Source organism: Geotrypetes seraphini, chromosome 5 (assembly GCF_902459505.1).
Source record: "Geotrypetes seraphini chromosome 5, aGeoSer1.1, whole genome shotgun sequence".
Taxonomy (NCBI): Eukaryota; Metazoa; Chordata; class Amphibia; order Gymnophiona; family Dermophiidae; genus Geotrypetes; species Geotrypetes seraphini.
This window is the reverse complement of record NC_047088.1, coordinates 156,217,742-156,238,081: the sequence shown is the minus strand read 5'-3', so window position 1 is coordinate 156,238,081 and position 20,340 is coordinate 156,217,742. Positions and strand designations below refer to the sequence as shown.

The 20,340-nt window shown below is 47.6% G+C and overlaps 1 protein-coding gene across 4 annotated transcripts in view; it reads left to right on the top strand.

Moving 5' to 3' along the window:
* The window catches only part of ORC2 (origin recognition complex subunit 2), a 157,923-nt gene that overhangs the window by 121,446 nt on the left and 16,137 nt on the right, over positions 1–20,340 (top strand). For all 4 annotated transcript variants that reach the window (XM_033945473.1, XM_033945474.1, XM_033945472.1 and 1 more), the window contains exons 13-14: positions 943–1,089; positions 10,821–10,992. In XM_033945473.1, the coding sequence (XP_033801364.1) occupies positions 943–1,089; positions 10,821–10,992 (319 nt within the window). The remainder of the gene's footprint in view (positions 1–942; positions 1,090–10,820; positions 10,993–20,340) is intronic.

Genomic DNA, 20,340 nt, shown 5'->3' with positions numbered 1-20,340 from the left:
AAAGATGGATAGAGTTGTATATGCCATGGAGGGAGGGCTAGAGCAAGATGAATGGGGTTCTGTGTGCCATCAGAGGAAGTAGGCTGGAGAAAGGATAGGCTGGTCTGTGTCAAGGAGAGGCCGGAGAAGAATGGATGATGTGTGTTTGCATGCCATTGGAAGGGAGATGGCTGGAGAAAGGTAGATGGAGTTGGGCATACTATGGGGGTCCAAAAACAAGCCAAAAAAAATCACCAAATTGTTCCACAGAAAGCAATGAAACCCAAACAAAAAAACAAAACTCTGGAATTGATGATCTTGATCTAAAAGTTTATTAATAAAAAGTCTTCACAAATAAAAGTGATGCAGAGCAATTGGTGAATCCATATAATATACAGTGGAAAATTTAGTGGTGTGGACCTGACACGGTCTGTGTTTCAGTCATGAATAACCTGCTTCTGGGGTCCAATCTAATTCTACCACAAGGTTCAAATATGCTAGAAAGCATCCAAATGACTGTGAATTGGAAATTGGAGCGCTACCAGCTTGAAGTACAGCATACAATTGTAAGCAATCCAAAAAGGGGGTGCAAGAGAAAAGTGGATGGTATATGTGTATGTGCGCATGCATAGGGATGTGTATGTGTGAGCCATAGGGGAGGTGGATGGGAGACGATGGTATGTTTATGTGTGTACCATAAGGGTAAGCTGGAGAAAGGTGGATGGTGTGTGTGTCTGTGTATGATTGAGTTAAAAAAAAAAAAGTGTACCTATGTACTAGATTTTCATTAAATATACTTACCGTAAATGTTTATAGGGTCAAAAATAATTCATGTGGCAGCTATAGAAAGTTCACAGCCCTTGGAAAGGAAATGGATTACATGTTAAATCTGGAAGTAATAGTCATCCAGTCCTCCTTGCCTGTATCGGTAGTGATGTGTATGCGTTTTTGTTTTTTTTATAGATCCTTCCTTGGAGCTCCATCTGCTCATCCACAACTTGGACAGCCAAATGCTGAGAGGGGATAAAAGCCAGCAAATTCTTGGCCAATTGGCATCTATTCCCAATATTCATGTAATAGCCTCCATTGATCATATTAATGCACCACTCAGTGAGTCCTAGTTCTTCATCTTGTTCCCTACTTTCAAAGAGGAAATCTATTTGCCTTCTTGAAATTAAATTTAAGCTGAAGGTGATCTGCATTTCTTTCCAAAGGCAGAAAATGGGTGTCTGATAAGTATAGCCACTGTATTGGATGTGCAACCTTCCATTTGGTTTGACTAGATTTTAAACTAACATACTTGCATTTCTAAACCATAATATTCTCTGCTGGCTCCCTGTCTCTGTCGGGTAGTTTTATTGTGGCTGTCATTTAAAGATTTACAAACAAAAAACCAACCAATAAAGGAGAGAAAAGAGGAAAAAAGATGAGGTGCATAAGCCTCAGTACTTGGAAGATACTGATTGCTGAGGCTTGTGGTTCTCAGTTGGGGTGGGGAGTGGGGTGTTAGTAGCCTTGCTCAAGGGCAGTGTTCTCTCTAAGGGCTGAATTGATGTGAGCAAAAGCTTCTCTTTGTGCGCAAAGGGCTGAGTTAATGTGAGCAAAAATTTTTATTACATTACCTTGTGAGCACTTCTTACAGATACAGACATGCACACATACATATACATAAACACTTGCAGGGAAGTTGGAACGAATTCCATTAGCCATGCTCCTTTCTACTAGGTGCTTAGCACAGCTTAAAGGGAGCAAAAAAATAAAAGTGAGGGGGAGGGACAGTAGGGGCACTTCTGAACACAAAAAGGAAGGATCTACCAGCTACCTTCTATCTACCTTCTATCTACCAGCTGCCTCCCCAGTAGCTGTCACTGATGGCATTATGCACACTGTATATATGCCAGAGAATTACATTTAAAAAAATCCAAATTAATACATGCCAAAAATACAACATATTAAAGCAATATGTAATTTAACACTTGGTTCCAGTTAGCCCTAGCTCACCAGTCCAGCATCTTCCTGTTGGACATATGAACAGTGATGTTTTGCAGCAATACAACAGATATTGGCAAACATAACATAATTTACTACCTAGTCTTCAAGTTGCCTCCTTTTTACTGGGTCTACCTGCAACTTTCTGTTTTTCTCTCACCCTGGCTCTCCCATTTTTCATCCCCTTATTCCCAGGCTTTCATTAATTCTGCCTTCTTTCTCTCCCCCTTCTTCTATACAGTGTTTGCCCCCTATATCTCCCCTTTATTTCCCTTCCATCATCTCCCTTTTCTGTCTCTTCCCCCAAACATCTGCTCCGCTCTCTCCTCTCTTCCATACAGTATCTGCCTCCTCTCCCTTTTCTGTCCAGTGCTCCACTTTCTCTACCTTTCCATCAATATCTCCCTTTTCTGTCGCTCCCCTCATTTCCATACAGAGCCTGCCCCCTCTCTTCCCTTCTCCCCTTTCTATCTGTCTCTCCCTTCAGTTCCCCCTTCTATATAGCTTCTTCCTCCTCTATCTCCCATCTCATAAATATTTCTCTCCTCTGTATCTTTCATCTTCCATACAATGTCCCCCTCACCTTTCCAACATCTCCATTTTCACTTCCATCATCTCTCTCCTCTGTCCCCCTTCCACAACATCTGCCCTCTCTCTCCCCTGTTCTATCCAAAATCTATCTTCCCCACTTCTATACAACATCTGCCCCCTCTCTCCCCTTCCATCAGTATCTTCCTCATCTTGTCTCAACTTCCATCCAGCATGGGCCACTTCTATCTCGCCCCCCTACTTCCATGCATCTGTCTTTTCGGTAACTACTCCATCATTAAGGAATTCTGCTCCAATTAATCTGCGAAGAAACTTCTGTGACACAATTTAAATCAAAATTAAAAGCATTTTTATTTAAAGGCTCTTATAATATTTAACCATCCTTATCAGGATGATATTACTTGCAGTGCTATCAAGTTCATTTCTTAACGAGATCTCTTTCCTGAGATCTTCCTTTTTTTTCTCTTTCCCTACCCTACCTTCTGTTTTTACCCTATTTGTTTCTTTTCTATCCAATTTTGTAGTTCTCCCTTCCTATCCTCTTGTTCTAGTATGTCAATTTTGTTGTTCTTAAATGTGTGGGTTATTGTGAAACATTCTGCTATTTTAACTGTAAACTGCCTAGAAACTTTATTTAGGCGATTTATCAAATTTTAAATAAACTTATAAACTTGTATACAGTATCTGCTCCCTCTCTCCTTTCCATCCAATGTTTCCCCTTTCACTTCCCTTCTTTCATTATCTCCCGCTTCTATCTTCCTTACACCATTTGCCCTCTTTCTCTAACCTCTTTCATCCAGTATCTGCCATGTTCCCCCCTTCTATTAAAGGTCTGCCCCTCTCTCACTTTCTGTCAGTATCTCCTTCCACACAGTGTCATAGTAACATAGTAGATGACGGCAGATAAAGACCCAAATGGTCCATCCAGTCTGCCCAACCGGATTTCAATTTCAATTTCAAATTTATTTTTTTCTTAGCTATTTCTGGGCAAGAATACAAAGCTCTACCCGGTACTGTGCTTGGGCTCCAACTGCTGAAGTCTCCATCAAAGCTCACTTCAACCCATCCATACCCTCCCAGCCCTTCCTCAACCAAAAGGCCATATTCAGACACATACCTTTTTAAGTCTGCCCAGTACTGGCCTTACTTCTTCAATATGTACTATTATTTTCTGATCCTAGATCCTCTGTTTTCATCCCACACTTCTTTGAACTCCGTCACTGTTTTCCTCTCCACCACCTCTCTCGGGAGTGCATTCCAGGCATCCACCACCCTCTCCGTAAAATAGAATTTCCTAACATTGCTCCTGAATCTGCTACCCCTCAACCTCAAATTATGTCCTCTGGTTTTACCATTTTCCTTTCTCTGGAAAAATTTTGTTCTAAGTTAATACCTTTCAAGTATTTGAACGTCTGAATCGTATCTCCCCCTGTCCCTCCTTTCTTCTAGGGTATACATATTCAGGACTTCCAGTCTCTCCTCATACGTCTTCTGGCACAAACCTCCTATCATTTTCATCGCCCTCCTCTGAACTGCTTCATTCCACTCTTTCCTTCCATCATCTTCCTTTCTCCCACTCCCGCTTTCATCACATCTCCCTTATGTCTCTGCAGCTGCTACTACCACTGCTTCTTCTGCCGCACACCAAGATCAGTACTTCCCTACCACCCCACCAGTCACTGTTGCTGCTTCTCCTCCAAATGAGCAGCAGTAGCAACAAAACAGCCTGTCTTATTCTCCCTGGGGCTGCACTTGCAGCCTCAGTACGCACAGCTGCTGGCCATGCCCCCCCAATGTTCTCTTCTGGTTCCGGAGTAGATCCGGCTGCCGAGCATACAGAGGCTGCCCATGTGGCCCTGCGGGAGAGGGAGACAGGATATTTTGCCAATGCTGCTACTCGTTTGGAGAAACAGCAACGACCAGGATGTTGGCAGGAGGGAGGTGGAGGCAATGCTGCTCTTGGGTGCGCAGCAGGCCAGAACTGCTATACAGGGTTGATAAAAAAGGTGTGCTTCCGCGTACCTTAGAGGGAACATTGCTCAAGGGGTCCTTATGCCTTAGGACAGGTAACAATGTTGGAGTCGCCATCTGAGAAGTGCGGCAGGCTCCTACTTCATGTGTGATCAGGAACTATCTTTAGCAATGGCCAGGGCTAAAGTAGAAAGAAGCAATCAGCAGTGTTCTTCCTGCAAAAGCACTGAGGTCCTTTCTCATCTTGCAGGTAATGAGGGCCTTATTGAAGAATAACCAATTAGATAAGGCAGATCCTACTAATTAAAGACTGGTATCCTCTAATCTAGTCTGTATCTTGTTAAAATTAGGAAAAATTAGTTTTGGGTCAGTTACAAGATTTTTTGGAAGAGTTTCAAATTTTGTATTCTTTTCAGTGTGAATTTCATTCATAGTTTTCTATAGAAACTCTGTGTTAGCAAACACGAGCAAAGAAGGACCAGTGTTTCCAGACAAAATCGAAATACGAAAGCACAAAGTAGAACACAAGTCTCAGGTTTCCAGGAAAAATGTTTTATTCAAATTGTCAATTTAAATTCAAAATAAAAGCAACCACTGAATTTATTTAGGTACGGAATGTGTCACTAATGGTACATGCTCATAAAAGTGAGACTTGGACCCTACACGGTCCGTGTTTCGGCGAGTAATCAGCCTTCCTCGGTGGTCCTAAATTGATTGACACAAAGTGTGTGGTACTAAATACCTCAGATGAACTTTGGAGATGAATAGTGTTCGGAGTCGACCTTCCAAATGAAAGTGAAACCGAACATGTGACAGAATTAGAACAGGGATTGATTTTATAATGGTGACATTGGATATAACAGCAGTCTTTAATACAATTCAGCATGACTTACTGCTAGCAAGGCTGAAGGGAACAGAGATAGGTGGCAAGGTGCTTGGTTGGTTCCACTCTTTTTTTCTGTTTGAGAGGTATTACAGGGTGGAAAAGATGTGTCAAAATGGAAGATGATGATATCTGGGGTGCCTCAGGGATCAACCCTTTTGCCAGTACTATTTAATATCTATATGCTGTCATTGTGTAGGCTTTTGAGAAGTTAGGTATTTCACCTCGCCTATATTCTGATATACAATTTTTTTTTCAATTGAGACTATAGATATTGAGTTTTTTAAAATATGCTTATCCATAAGATGGCTACAAATAGGCTTAAGTTGAACATGTCAAGGACTCAGATTCACTATGTAACACGATTTTTGTTCCTGGGCAGTAAGTGTAATTTCCTATTTACTCATGCCTAAAAAGTATTGAAAATGTCTGTTATTTCCATAAAACTTTGATTTTGTGACCAGAATAGTCAAATTTTGCAATTTACCTATTTAAAATGTGAAAACGCTGAATTTTCATCTTTTCATTTCTTATAAAGTCATAAAAAGCAACATATAATTTGCAATTAACATGTGTTTATATTGAAGTTATACAAAGATGATCACAGAAGATTTAGAAGTGAGTAGTTTTTTTGAGATTTGTGATTATATTGTAAGTCACTTTCACAAATCAGCTCCCATAGTCTCCTATCATGTTCTCATGTTGTCCTTGGTAACAGCATTCGAAGTCTAGTATATCCTGGTGGAAGCGCTCACCTTGTTCCTCTGAGTATGCTCTCCTTGAATGTCTCAAGATGAGCATCAAGGACATAGACTTTGAGAGACAACCTACTGCCCATTTTACTGTAATTCTTCACCAGATTCTCAACCAACTCCATGTAGTTTTCGGCCTTGTGATTGCCCAGAAAGCCCTGAAACACTGCGACAAAGCTTTTCCAAGCCGCTTTCTTCTTCTAGTTAACTTCTTGGGAAATTCCTTGCACTCCAGGATATTATTTTCCTGTGGTCCAACAAAGACACCAGCTTTGACCTTTGCCTCAGATAAATTAGGGAAAATGTCTTGAAGGTACTTGAAGGCTGCTAACTCCTTATCTAGAGCTCTAACAAATTGTTTCATTAGGGCCAATTTGATTTGCAGTAATGTCATCAGCACCTTTTCGGGGTCCACCAGTGGTTCCCATTTGACGTTGTTTCTCCCCACAGAGATAAGAACATAAGAACATAAGCAGTGCCTCCGCCGGGTCAGACCACAGGTCCATCCTGCCCAGCAGTCCGCTCCCGCGGCGGCCCAAACAGGTCACGACCTGTCTGTATCACCAGAAGGGGCTCCCTTGCCACCTTGGTTTCTCATTTAAGTCCTGTCTTCCTATCGAAGTCCTAACCCTCCGGTCTTGCACATGCACGACCTGGTTTGATTTCTATACTCATTACCTGGTTAGCTTTCTATACTTGTGTTACATCCCAGCTCCTCCCTCAGTATCCCATGATCCCTTTATCCTTCAGGAATCCGTCCAATCCCTGTTTGAATCCCTGTACCGTACTCTGCCTGATCACTTCCTCCGGTAGCGCATTCCAAGTGTCCACGACCCTTTGGGTGAAAAAAAACTTCCTTGCGTTTGTTTGATCTCGGTCCACTGTGGCCAGTCCTGCCTTTGGTAGTGCAACTTTGTGACCCCTGCTGTCCCAAAGGCAGAGATAGCAGAGAAACTTGGTAAAAACACTTTGGAGACCCATTAGGAATGCCACCATTTTGAAGTCTCCAATGACCTCCCAGCCATACTCATCATACTTCAAGGCACCTAGTAAGGTCTTCATGCTGTTGTAATCCTCTTTTGATGTGCATTGAGTGAGCCAGTGGAAGAGACTGGTACTTGCTCCAATGATTATGGAGTAGCAAGACTTTGATGCTCCTGGATGAACTGTCAATGAAGAGACACCGCTCTTTTGGGGTTATAGGTGATTCCAATTGCCTCAAACAGGCCACATTATGGCAGAAACAAAGTTCATCTTGTTGGGTGAAGAAGGCGGAAAAGCTTGGCGATGCTTCCTCAGATCTGTGACGTGCACGCTTTCATCCAACAAGTTCCATTGCTTGAGCCTAGATGTCAAAAGCTTGGCATTGGATTTGAGACTGAGATCTCTGATCAAGTCATTGAGGTCTTTTTGGTTTGGATAGTATGGATTTCTCTTATCAACTGCATCATTGATATTGTAAACTGGATCTATGTTGTCTCCTTCACTCTCTGACTTGCTGCTCTCTTCTGAAGACAACTGCTCTTTCTCGGGGGGAGTGGGTATGAGGAGCTCAGGGCAATGGATGAAGGAGTGTTCAAATATGTGACTACAGATGCATGCTTGCCAGTTTGACATTTGGAAGGACCCACCATGCAGACGTAGTAGTTGCTTGAGTAGCCAATGGGTTCCTGACAAATTCTTGGGATACAAGCTTCATGGCTCTCTTTTCCCCTTGGTACTATCCTGTAGAACAGGGGTGCCCAACACGTCGATCGCGATCGACCGGTCGATCGGGAAGGCAACGCCAGTCGATCTCGTGTTGCCGTTCCAATCGGCCGGCCGATCAGCCTTCCTCTCCCCAAGGTTCCCCACCGGAATCTCCCCAAGGTTCCCCACGCACACTCATTCTTGCTGCGCCCTTCCTGCCCGACTGCGTCTTCCGACTGGGGGATGAAGTCACTTCCTTCGGGAGAAGGCGGGAGGGAGGTCTAGGGAAGTCACGACCCTTGATAGCTGAGCGCCGGCTGCCCCTGGTGGAATTGACAAGCCAGACTGGAGAAAGGCGGTCGGGAGCAGGAGGTGCTCTGCCCAAAAATGCCGGAGCTGCTGCTGCTGCTCTGACGTCTTGAGCCTGAAAATGTGAAGTTGAGTGTCCTGCTAAAAAGAGACTGGAACGGCTCTCATGGAAGACTGGCTTTTTTTCTTTTCTTTTCCTCGGCCCTGGGGATCCAGAGATTTGGGCCTGCAGAAGCCTAACGCTGACCAGCATTCCTCTCCCCGACATCAATTCTTACATCGGAGAGGAATTTCTGGGCCAGCCAATCGCTGCCTGGCTGGCCCGGAACTTCCTCTCCGACATCAGAATTGAAGGGGAGCAGAATGCTGGTCAGTGCAAGGCTTCTGCATGCAGAGCTTGGGGGGCGGTGGCTTGGAGGCCTGTTCCCCGGTGACGACGGCAAACCTAGTGGCTTGGGGGAGGGCAGGGAGAAAGAAACAAAGGGGGCAAGCAGGGAGACAGAAAGAAAGTGGGCATGGAGAGAGAGAGTGAAAGAAAGAACAGGAGGCAGGGAGAAAGAAAGAAAAAGTTGGGGGAGAGAATGAGGTATGGAAGAGAGAAAGCATATAGGAGGCTGAAAGAAGGAGTGGGCTGAAATCAGAAGATGTCAGAAGAAGTGCAGCCAGAGTGAAGTGAGAAGAAGTCAGAAGAAGAAAGTGCAACCAGAGACTCATGAAATCATCAAACAAAAGTAGGAAAAATGATTTTATTTTCAATTTAGTGATCAAAATGTGTCTGTTTTGAGAATTTATATCTGCTGTCTATATTTTGCACTATGGCTCCCTTTTACTAAACCACAATAGCGGTTTTTAGCGCAGGGAGCCTATGAGCGTCGAGAGCAGCGTGGGGCATTCAGCGCAACTCCCTGCGCTAAAAACTGCTATGTGGTTTAGTAAAAAGGGAGGGGCTATATTTGTCTATTTTTGTATGGTTGTTATTGAGATGACATTGCATAGAGTCATCTGCCTTGACCTCTTTGAAAAAAACCCGGAATATGAATGATAATTACATTACATTACATTAATGACTTCTATTCCGCCTGTACCTTGCAGTTCTAAGCGGATTACAACAAAAAGATAACTGGACATTTCCAGGAATAGGAATACAATTAACGACGTAGGGCCTAATACATCTAAACGATAGCTGGACGTTTTCAGGAAGAGGAATACAGTTAGAGGCGTTAGGTCAAAATCACATTTTGAAGGGAGGATCCTAAGAAGGGGAGAGAGGGGAGAAGAGTGGGGTTAGGAAATTAGGATGTATTTCTTGAATAGTATGGTTTTGATTTCTTTTCGAAAAGCTTTGAGGTCAGTTGAAGCTGTCAGTAGGTTGGTGATGGAGGGGTCCAATTTAGCTGCATGTGTTGCTAGTAGATTGTCGTACATCTTTTTGCGCTTAGTTCCTTTATAAGGGGGGTAGGAGAAAGGGGACTGGGTTCTCCTTTGTCTGGAATAGAGGTTCCTATTTAGGCGGTTGTTTAAGTAGGAGGGTGCCGTTCCGTTTAATGTTTTGAATATTATGCAATATAGCTTAAATTGGATGCGGGCTTGTATTGGAAGCCAGTGTGAATCTAGGAAGGCGTTGGTGATGTGGTCAAATTTTCGAAGGGAATAGATCAGTCTGAGGGCGGTGTTCTGGACAGTCTGTAGTTGTTTTATTAGGTAGGTGGGACAAGGAAGGTAGAGGATATTGCAATAGTCCAGTAGACTTAGGACTAGGGATTGAACTATGAGTCTGTATTGATCTTTGCCGAAGAATTTTCTAATTTTGCGAAGGTTGCGCATGGTAAAGAATGCTTTTTGAGTGATTTTGTTGATTTGCACCTGAAGAGTGCAGCATCTATCTACTGTTACTCCAAGGAGTTTGAGAGTGGTCTGTATAGGATATTTGGTGGTTTTTATTTCTAGTTCTGTTATCATTTTCTCTGCCTTTCAGTGTGCTTTGTGGGGGTTTTAAAATTTTTTTATTGTTGGTAGATCATTTTGACTTGGTCATTTTAAAAGTAGCTCGCAAGCCCAAAAAGTGTGGGCACCCCTGCTGTAGAAGAACAAAACACCTTAGTAAAAGGGCCCCTAAATTTACTCAGCTTGGAATCAATTTTGAATGTTCTGCAAAAAAGATGAATTTCAAAATATTAATGCCCTGCTCACAAAAGCAAAGCTTGAGCGGAATGATAGCCATTTTCTATACTTTTGTGACATAGGTAATTAAGGAAGAACACTTATTACCCAGGAACAAAAAAAAAAAAATGGTTACATAGTGATGCCTTGATCTTTTTTAAGAAAGATCTTTATTGATGTTGGTGACTGAAATAGACTAAAGCAAAATCTAAAAGATGTAATAGATCAAATTAACAAACTAGAAAGCAATCAATCACCAGGACCAGATGCTACATGGAAATTTATTTAAATATTGGTTGGATCAGTGAAAAGAAGATTGTTAACCCTGGTGAATAAGAAAATTTAAATCGCAAGGGGGTGGCATTGCTGAGATCCCTGAAGAAAATTGAGAATAATTATTTAAGTGAATGTTTGAATTGCATGAGTTAATTGGAGCCTCAACTTCGGATTTATTCATTGTTAAGTGGCAGTTTTATGCAAATATCATTGTAATCAGGGTTTCCATGACTGCTGTGCACATTTCTGCATTTTCCATCTAGTGTGGGATCAAGCCAAACAAAGTCTCTTTAACTGGCTGTGGTATGAAACCACCACATACAATCCATATGTGGAAGAAACCTCCTATGAGAACTCCTTGTTGGTGAAGCAGTCAGGCGCTCTAGCCCTGAGCTCACTAGTCCACGTCCTTCGTAGCCTTACTCCCAATGCCAGGTAGGATTTATTGTATTTGTTTGTTTATTTATTTAACAAAATTTGATATACTGCTCTTCATAAAATACAGCAGAGTGATTTACAAAAATGGGAGAACAAGAAAGGACCAAAAAGCACAAGTCACTATGACTGTTGGAGGGAAAGAGATTGTAGAACTTCATCCAGTAGACTAGTAAACAGAGAAATAAGAAGAGGGAAAGAACAAATGAAAAAGGTGTCCTGTGGCCTCCAGCTCTGGGAATTATATTATGCTACTACATTCAACCAAGAACTTTTGGATATATATTAAAACCTCTAAATCAATCAATATCCAATATACAGAGTCACACACTCGCACAACATAATACATTTCACTATAGTGGAGAAACAAGTCTCAGTTTCAAGGAGAAAAAGCTTCGTTCACATCAAGGACTGGCGCACAATCGGTCATTGGCATACAAAAACTCCACTCTTTGTGTGAGTCGCATGTATTTCACAACATTAATATGAGTATATCGATGTTTTGGGGGGGGGGAAGTTGGCACTGAAGTGACCAGCTCGCTTAGTGGGCATAGGGGTAATTGAGGGGCAGGGAAGTCATTATGGCTTTAGGTATGGGAAGGGGGGAGATGGGGAGGGGGGACTGGAGTGTGTTGTGGTAGGGGGGTTGGGTATGAATGCATGGACCATGAGTGAGTGTGGAGTACGTTTTTTTTTCTTTGTGGGTTTTTTTTTTTTTTTTCTTTTATTGTTTTTATTTTTTTATGTGGTGCTATTTGGAAGGGTGGAGGCTGGGCTGCCCTTCTGGCAGAAGAGAACTATGGGACCTTGCCTGGAGCAGCCTAAATATTTGGGACTATGCTGAAAATTATGTCTTGGAATGTGTTTATCAGTGTTTATCTTCAAAGTACTATCAGGTCTAGCCCCTAAATACATAACAGACCTCTTCTCATACCCAACCAACAGACATGAGAGAAGATTACACCTGAAATTCGTCTCCCCACCAGCCAGAGGATGCAAATATAAGAGATACCATCAACAACTTCTATCCTATCAAGCAGCCTTATGGGGCAAAGACTTAGATAAACTAATTACACACACAAACAACTATGGAGAATTCAGGAAATACCTGAAAACATACCTGTTCACAAAATACCTAGGCAACGAACAAGGACAATAACCCCCTTCGTAATCACTCCCCAAATCTGTTCTTGTAAACTGTTAACCCCAATCACTAACTTCCAACCCTGTGCAAACCGAAAGGTACTTCACGACCCTACAGTACATAACTGTTGTTATTATCATTAATGCTGTTACTATCAGATGTACATTGCAATATTCTTTGCTGTAAACCGCCTAGAAGTCGCAAGATTGTTGGCGGTATCTAATATAATAAAATGGTAAGCCGCGCATGCGCACTAAAAAAAACGTGTTCCGTGAGCTGTAGCGAAAAAAACAATTATCCCAGGACAAGCAGGCATGATATTCTCACATGTGGGTGACGTCATCTACGGAGCCCCGGCGCGGACAGCTTTTCAAGCAAACTTGATTAAAGTTTCAAGTTTGCACACTGCACCACGCATGTGCGTGCCTTCTCGCCCACTAGAGGGCGCATCCCACCTCGTGGTCCTCAGTTCAAATTTTTCCGCGGAGCAAGAAAGCCCTGTGGATCTGAGCTCCAGTGTTTTTGCCTTCTAGCTGCCGCGTTTAGTTTGTTTTCCTTCGAATTAGTTCGCGGTGCTGTTTTTTTCTTTTCGTTTCTCTTCAAAAAAAAAAAAAAAAAAAGTCTTTCGTTTTTCATCGGACTCCGGGGGCTCCCGGAATCCGTGGCCGCGGGACGTCGGTACGTTCCCGGCCTTCTTCTTTTTCTTCGTGGATGTCCCGTCCTGTTACGGGATTCAAAAAGTGCAGCCGGTGCGAGAGGTTGCTTTCCATCACTGACCCTCACCGGTGGTGCATCGTCTGTCTTGGGCCCGAACATCCGACAGACTCGTGTGATCGCTGTGCTACCTTCCAAAACAGGGCCCTCCGTCGCCGTAAGGCAAGAATGGCCGAATTGTTCGCCGTCGACGCACCGCCTAAGGCCTCGACGTCGGCCTCGGCTTCGGCCCCGGCCTTGACCTCGGCCTCGGCGTCCTCGGGGGCCTCAGCCTCGCCTCGGCCCTCTTCCTCGAAGGCCTCGTCAGTGAAGCAAGCTTCGGGTAAGTCCTCTGTTCCATCCCCTTCAGCAAAGAAGCCATCCTCGAGTCAGGCCAAGGCGGGTGGGTCGACCCCGGCCCCGCATCGGACCTCGACTCCGCACACCCCGAGGGAATACTCGAAACCGAGGTCGCCCTCCAGGGAGTGTGCCCCGGACTCGGAACTCCCCACCTTCGTGGGGATTCCGGCCTTCCAGGATCTCCTCCGAGCTCTGATCTCATCGGAGCTGTCGGGAGCCCTGGAAGTGTTGCAGCGTGCTGCGGTTCCGGCGGCCTCGACCTCGGCCGGGACGCCTTCGGTCTCGGAGGCCCCGGCCTGGGCTCCCTCGGGAGCCCCGACCTCGGCGACCTCGGTCTCGGGTACGGTGGCCCCGTTCACCTCGGTCTCGGCCCCGCCCCGGACCTCGACCTCGGGGGAACCCCCTGAGCGGAGTGTAAGGCCCAAGGAAAAGTTGCGCAGAGTGCGCCGTCTTTCCTCCTCTTCCTCCGGGTCTTCCAGACACGCCTCGCCCTCGACGCGACCTCGGACGGGGCGTCGATCGAGGAAGTCTAAGCGGCCCCGAGGCTCGCCTCGGCGCGACCGTTCCTCGTCGTTCGGGGGCGAGGCGCTGCAGGTGTCGGAGTTGCGCCTCGACAACCCGAGGCTCCTCCGCTCACCTCATGGGAAGTCTTCCCGGGCCGCCTCGCCGAGGAAACGGGAGAGTGTCCCACGAACCCCGGGGTCCTCACCCAAGGGTTCTGCAAGGAGGACAACTTCCCCTTCCCCCTCGAGGGCCCTCGAGAGGGGATCCTGGGATTCGGGATCGGTTAGGGATCCTCATTATTCCCATGAAGCCTCCCCCCTCTCCTCGGTGGGGCGGTCGAGAACCCCGTCCCCCCAGGCTAGGCCGTCCTCATTTTCATCCTTCGTTCAGGACATGGCCCAAGCCCTGGGGATTGACCTCATGGTAGGCTCTCGGTATTCCAAAGAATTTTTGGAGGAACAGGACCTCCCTACTCTTCCTAGGGAGGTGCCTAGACTCCCTCTCAACAGTGTCCTTCTGCAAACCTGGCTGAATAACTTGTCAAGCCCTCTTACAGTCACGTCTGTGCCTTCAAAAATGGAATCGAAGTATAGGACGATTCCCCCTAAAGGGTTCGATAAGGCACAGCTCTCCCACCAGTCTCTTCTGGTGGAGTCTGCTCTTAAAAAATCACAGCCCTCACGGGTTTCTGCGGCGGTTCCACCAGGCAGGGAGGGGCGGACCCTGGACAAGTTTGGCCGTCGCCTCTATTCAAATTCCCTGATGGCCACCAGGGTTCTAAATTACGCCTTCACCTTTTCCTCCTATTTGCGGGGTATGGTGAAGGACCTTCCTCAATATCGAAACTCGTTACCGGACTCCCAAAGAGCAGGATTCGATAAGTTTATGTCCAACCTGTCTCAATTGCGGTTGTACCTATTCCACGCAGTGTACGACGCCTTTGAGCTGGTTTCGAGGGTGTCGGCCCTCTCGGTGGCCATGCGCCGCTTGGCCTGGCTTCGCACCCTCGACATGGACCCAAACCTGCAGGAACGCCTGGCAGACTTGCCTTGTGTGGGGTCCGAGTTATTCGACGAGTCATTGGATGCGGCGACCAAACGCTTGTCGGAACAGGAGCGCTCTCTAGCATCCCTGGTCCGCCCCAAACCTAGGCCCCCGCCGCAGAAACCCTTTCGGCCTCCGCCGCGCCGATACCCTCAGAAGTCGACCCCGGCTTTCTCGAGACCGCCTCCGAGACGTCCGTCTCAGCGAGGCAGAGGGGGACAAACCCAAGCCCAGGCGCAGGGCCCTTCTAAGCCCGCGCCTTCCTTTTGACGGGCTGAGCGGACGGGGCGGGTTCCCCTCCGCACTTTCACAGGAACCCCTCCCTATCGGGGGCCGTCTGCGGTCCTTCCGGGAGGCATGGACCGGGATTACCTCAGACGCTTGGGTGCTCCGGATCGTCTCCGAGGGCTACTCGCTCAACTTTGTGTCCTCGCCGCCGGACAGTCCCCCAAGTTTAGTCCCCTGCAACCGCTCGCAGCTACCGACCCTTATAACCGAAGCCAAAGCTCTCTTGAAGCTTCGGGCGGTCGAGCCGGTCCCCAAGGACCAGTGGGGTACGGGGTTTTACTCCCGCTACTTTTTGGTCCCAAAAAAGACCGGGGACCTGCGCCCCATACTGGACCTCAGGAAGCTCAACAAATTCCTGGCCCGGGAGAAGTTTCGAATGCTATCTCTCCCGGTTTTGTACCCCCTCTTGGGGGAAGGGGACTGGATGTGCTCCCTCGACCTGAAGGAAGCATACACCCATGTTCCGGTGCACCCCGCCTGTCGAAGATTCTTACGATTCCAGGTGGGGGACCTCCACCTCCAGTACAGGGTACTGCCCTTCGGCCTGGCCGCGTCCCCACGAGTATTCACGAAGTGCATGGTGGTGGTAGCAGCAGCCCTCAGGTCACGTGGACTCCATGTGTTCCCTTACCTGGACGATTGGCTCATCAAAGCCCCGACCAGGGAGGGGGTTATCTCAGCGACCCGACAGTCTATTGCCTTCCTGCAAACTCTCGGGTTCGAGGTAAACTTTCCAAAGTCTCAGTTGAGGCCGTCGCAGTCTCTTCAATTCATAGGTGCGGTGCTGGACACGGTGCGCCTACGCTCCTACCTGCCGACCCAGCGGTTGGAAACCTTGGTACGGATGAGCCGCCAGGTCTCTCAACTATCGAGGGTATCGGCCAAGCGCATGATGATGCTGCTGGGCCATATGGCCTCGACGGTACATGTCACGCCGTTTGCGAGGCTACATCTGAGGATCCCTCAGTGGACCCTCGCGTCCCAGTGGCGTCAGGAGTGCGACCCGGTGTCTCGCCTCATTTCGGTAACTCCGCCCTTGCGGAAATCGCTGCGTTGGTGGACAGACTCTTCAAATCTGTCCATGGGGCTATTGTTTCACACTCCGCCTTTTCGCAAGGTCCTGACCACGGACTCCTCGGAGTACGCGTGGGGAGCCCATCTCGACGGTCTTCGCACGCAGGGCCTGTGGTCGACAGAAGACCGTCAGTGTCACATCAACGTGCTAGAGCTGCGAGCCATCTTCCTAGCACTTCGAGCCTTCGTTCACATATTGCAGGACCAGGTGGTCCTCGTCCGCACGGACAATCAGGTGGCAATGTATTATGTGAACAAGCAGGGGGGAACGGGGTCATGGCCCCTCTGCTCCGAAGCTCTTCGCCTCTGGGAGTGGGCGGCCTCCCGGAACATCTTCCTCCGGGCGGTCTACATCCAAGGAGAACGGAATTGCCTGGCGGACAAACTGAGTCGACTTCTGCAACCGCACGAGTGGACTCTACACTCAGCAGTTCTACGCGAGGTTTTCGCTCGCTGGGGAACGCCACAGGTGGATCTGTTTGCCTCTCCGGAGACACACAAACTACCACTATATTGTTCTCGGATGTACTCGCAGGACCGTCTGGAAGCGGATGCCTTCCTACTCGACTGGGAAGGGAGGTTCCTGTATGCATTCCCTCCGTTCCCTCTGATCATGCGAACGTTGGTACACCTAAAATCGTCCACGGCCACGATGATTCTCATAGCACCTCGATGGCCACGTCAGCACTGGTTCTCCCTGCTGCTCCAGCTCAGTGCCAGAGAGCCTCTTCCCCTGCCTGTCTCTCCTTCTCTGCTGTCTCAGAGTCAAGGATCCATGTTACATCCCAATCTGCAGTCATTGCACCTGACAGCCTGGTTTCTTGTTCCCTGACTCCTCCGGACCTGTCTCAATCGGTGAAGGAGGTGTTGGAAGCCTCCCGCAAGATCTCGACGAGGCTTTGCTATGCGCAGAAATGGACCAGGTTTTCCACCTGGTGCTCGTCTTTTCACCTGGATCCGGTATCAGTTCCGGTATCCTCGGTTTTAGAATATTTGTTTCATTTGTCGCGCTCCGGCTTGAAAACCACTTCGGTGCGGGTTCACCTCAGTGCGATTTCTGCTTTCCACCAACCTCTGGAGGGACGCCCTCTGTCACTCCATCCCTTGGTGACACGCTTCATGAAAGGGTTACTCAGGGTTTGTCCCCCTCTTAAGCCTCCGTCTGTCGTGTGGAATTTGAATGTGGTTCTGGCTCAACTGATGAAACCCCCGTTTGAGCCACTCAACAAGTCCCTCTTGAAATTTCTGACTTGGAAGGCGGTGTTTCTAATTGCCCTCACCTCCGCCAGGCGGATTGGGGAGTTGCAAGCCTTGGTTGCGGACCCTCCTTTCACTGTCTTTCATCACGACAAGGTGGTCCTCCGCACCCATCCTAAGTTTTTACCTAAAGTTGTTTCGGACTTCCACCTCAATCAGTCCATTGTCCTTCCTGTGTTCTTCCCGAAGCCCCACTCCCATCCTGGCGAGACGGCGCTTCACACGCTTGACTGTAAGAGGGCGTTGGCATATTATCTTCAACGCACCAGGCCTCATCGGAAGGTTCCTCAATTGTTTTTGTCCTTCGATCCCAATCGATTAGGGCATCCAGTTTCCAAGCGCACTCTGTCTAACTGGTTGGCCGCTTGCATTTCCTTTTGCTACGCTCAGGCTGGCCTTCCTCCCCCGGGTCGAGTCACGGGGCACAAGGTCCGAGCGATGGCAGCTTCGATAGCTTTCCTCCGATCCACCCCGATGGAGGACATATGTAAGGCTGCCACTTGGTCTTCGGTTCATACATTCACCTCTCATTACTGTCTGGACACTTTATCCAGGAGTGACGGCCGGTTTGGCCAGTCAGTTTTGCAAAATCTGTTTTCCTAAATTGCCATCCTCCCACCTGCCCTTTTTTGGTTAGCTTGGAGGTCACCCACATGTGAGAATATCATGCCTGCTTGTCCTGGGATAAAGCACAGTTACTTACCGTAACAGGTGTTATCCAGGGACAGCAGGCATATATTCTCACAACCCGCCCGCCTCCCCGGGGATGGCTTCCTTGCTAGTTATGGAACTGAGGACCACGAGGTGGGATGCGCCCTCTAGTGGGCGAGAAGGCACGCACATGCGTGGTGCAGTGTGCAAACTTGAAACTTTAATCAAGTTTGCTTGAAAAGCTGTCCGCGCCGGGGCTCCGTAGATGACGTCACCCACATGTGAGAATATATGCCTGCTGTCCCTGGATAACACCTGTTACGGTAAGTAACTGTGCTTTGCGCATGCGCGGCCCCGGCGGCGGCTTTCAAATAAAAAAAAAAATTTCCATAGCTGCGGCGGCCTTCCTCACCCCCGGCTCCTCTCTTGAACTGGACGGTCCCCGCGTCTGCCTACCGTTCCCCCCAACATAGCGCATTCCCCCCCCCCCCAACGAATCAATAAATCGAGCCGGGCCGCCCTCCGCAACAGACCAGAGGAGTTCTTTGCCGCTCACACCCCTTCCCTTGCCGCTGACCCGAATACCTACCCGGCGATTCAAGAAGCCTGTGCAGCAGTCTTCACACGCTGCTTCAGGCCCTTCTACTGCCCTGATTTGCTCTGCCGCGTCTCTGATGATGTCATCAGAGACGCGGCAGAGCAAATAAGCGCAGTAGAAGGACCCGAAGCAGCGTGTCAAGACTGCTGCACAGGCTTCTTGAATCGCCGACTTACAAGTAAAGGGGAGCGGGGGGGGGGGGGGGGCCGCAATGACTCTATCCGATTAATTAAAAAACTCTGCACAAGGGGAGCAGGAAGAGATGATGATGGACAGGGGGGAAAGGAAGGGAGGCCTATTGTTGGACAGGGGGAGCAGGAAGAGGTGCAGATGGACAGCGGGGGAAATTAAGGGAGACCTGCTGATGGACAGGGGGGGGAAATGAAGGGAGGCCTACTGCTGGACAGGGGGAGCAAGAAGAGGTGCTGATGGACAGGGGGGGAGGTAAAACAAAGGGAGAAGGGCTGCTGCTGGATAAGGGGAGCAATGAAGAGGTGGTGGTGGACAGGGGGGAAAAATGAAGGGAGGCCTAATGCTGGACAGGGGGAGCAGGAAGAGGTGCTGATGGACAGGGGGAAAAAGGAAGGGATGCCTATTGTTGGACAGGGGGAGAAGGAAGAGGTACTGATGGACAAGGGGGAGGTAAAACAAAGGGGGAAGGGCTGTTGCTGGATAAAGGGAGCAGTGAAGGGGTGGTCGTGGACACAGGGGAGGTAAAAAGAAGGGAGAATGGACAGGAAAAAGTGGCTAAGGAGACAGAGGGAGAAAGAAATAAAGACAGACACACACACATATATTCTAGCCCGAGGGAGGAAAATGCTGCACAGGGAAGTAGGGAGGGGGGAAATGCTGATGCACAAGGAAATGGAGGGGGAGGGAATGCTGATATGGCTACTGTACAGGAAGGTGGACAAGGGGAGATAAATGCTGCATAGGGGGCAGAAAGAGAGATAAATAGAAAGAAAGACAAATAATAGGAGGGAGGGAGACAGAAATAAAAGAAGAAAGACACAAGGGCAGGGAGTGAGACAGAAAGAAAGACAGACATACATATATTCTAGCACCCGTTAATGTAACGGGCTTAAAGACTAGTATAAGAATAAAGTTATTATTATTATCCTCTTCTTAATCTTTTTTCCCACCATGAGTCTCGTCCCTTCATAATTCCCGTTTCGGAAGTTCAGTGCCTTGGCCGTCATTCTGGATTGTTTTTTTTCCCCTGTGTCCAGATTGAAGTGGATCATATTGTGATCACTGCTTCCCAGCATCCCTTCTACTTCTACACCTTGTGCCGGTCCTCGTTGTCCATTTATAATTAAATCCAGAATTGCATTTCCTCTCGTATTTTCCTTGACAAGTTGTTCCAGGGAGCAATCGCCTACAGCATCCAGGAACTTGGTCTCTCTACTGCAGCTGGAGGTGCCTAGGTTCCAGTCTATCTCCGGATAATTGAAATCTTCAAAAGTTTTCTGTAATGTTTATAAGATATAATTCTAATCAGTAATGGATGGAAATCTTTGTTATAGGAAGCAGCTTGATAGGAAAGACAATGCCCATGTTGTTTCTTACTTTTACAGCCCTTTGCGGAAGGAAACGTAAATAGGGCATGAGATTTTCTACTCCTCTCATGTGTCACGATAACAAATCTAGCAACAAGATATGATGGGGCAACACCAAAAGCAACTTTATAATATAAACACCCCAACTTGAAAATCACCCGGGCCTCCACTGGGAG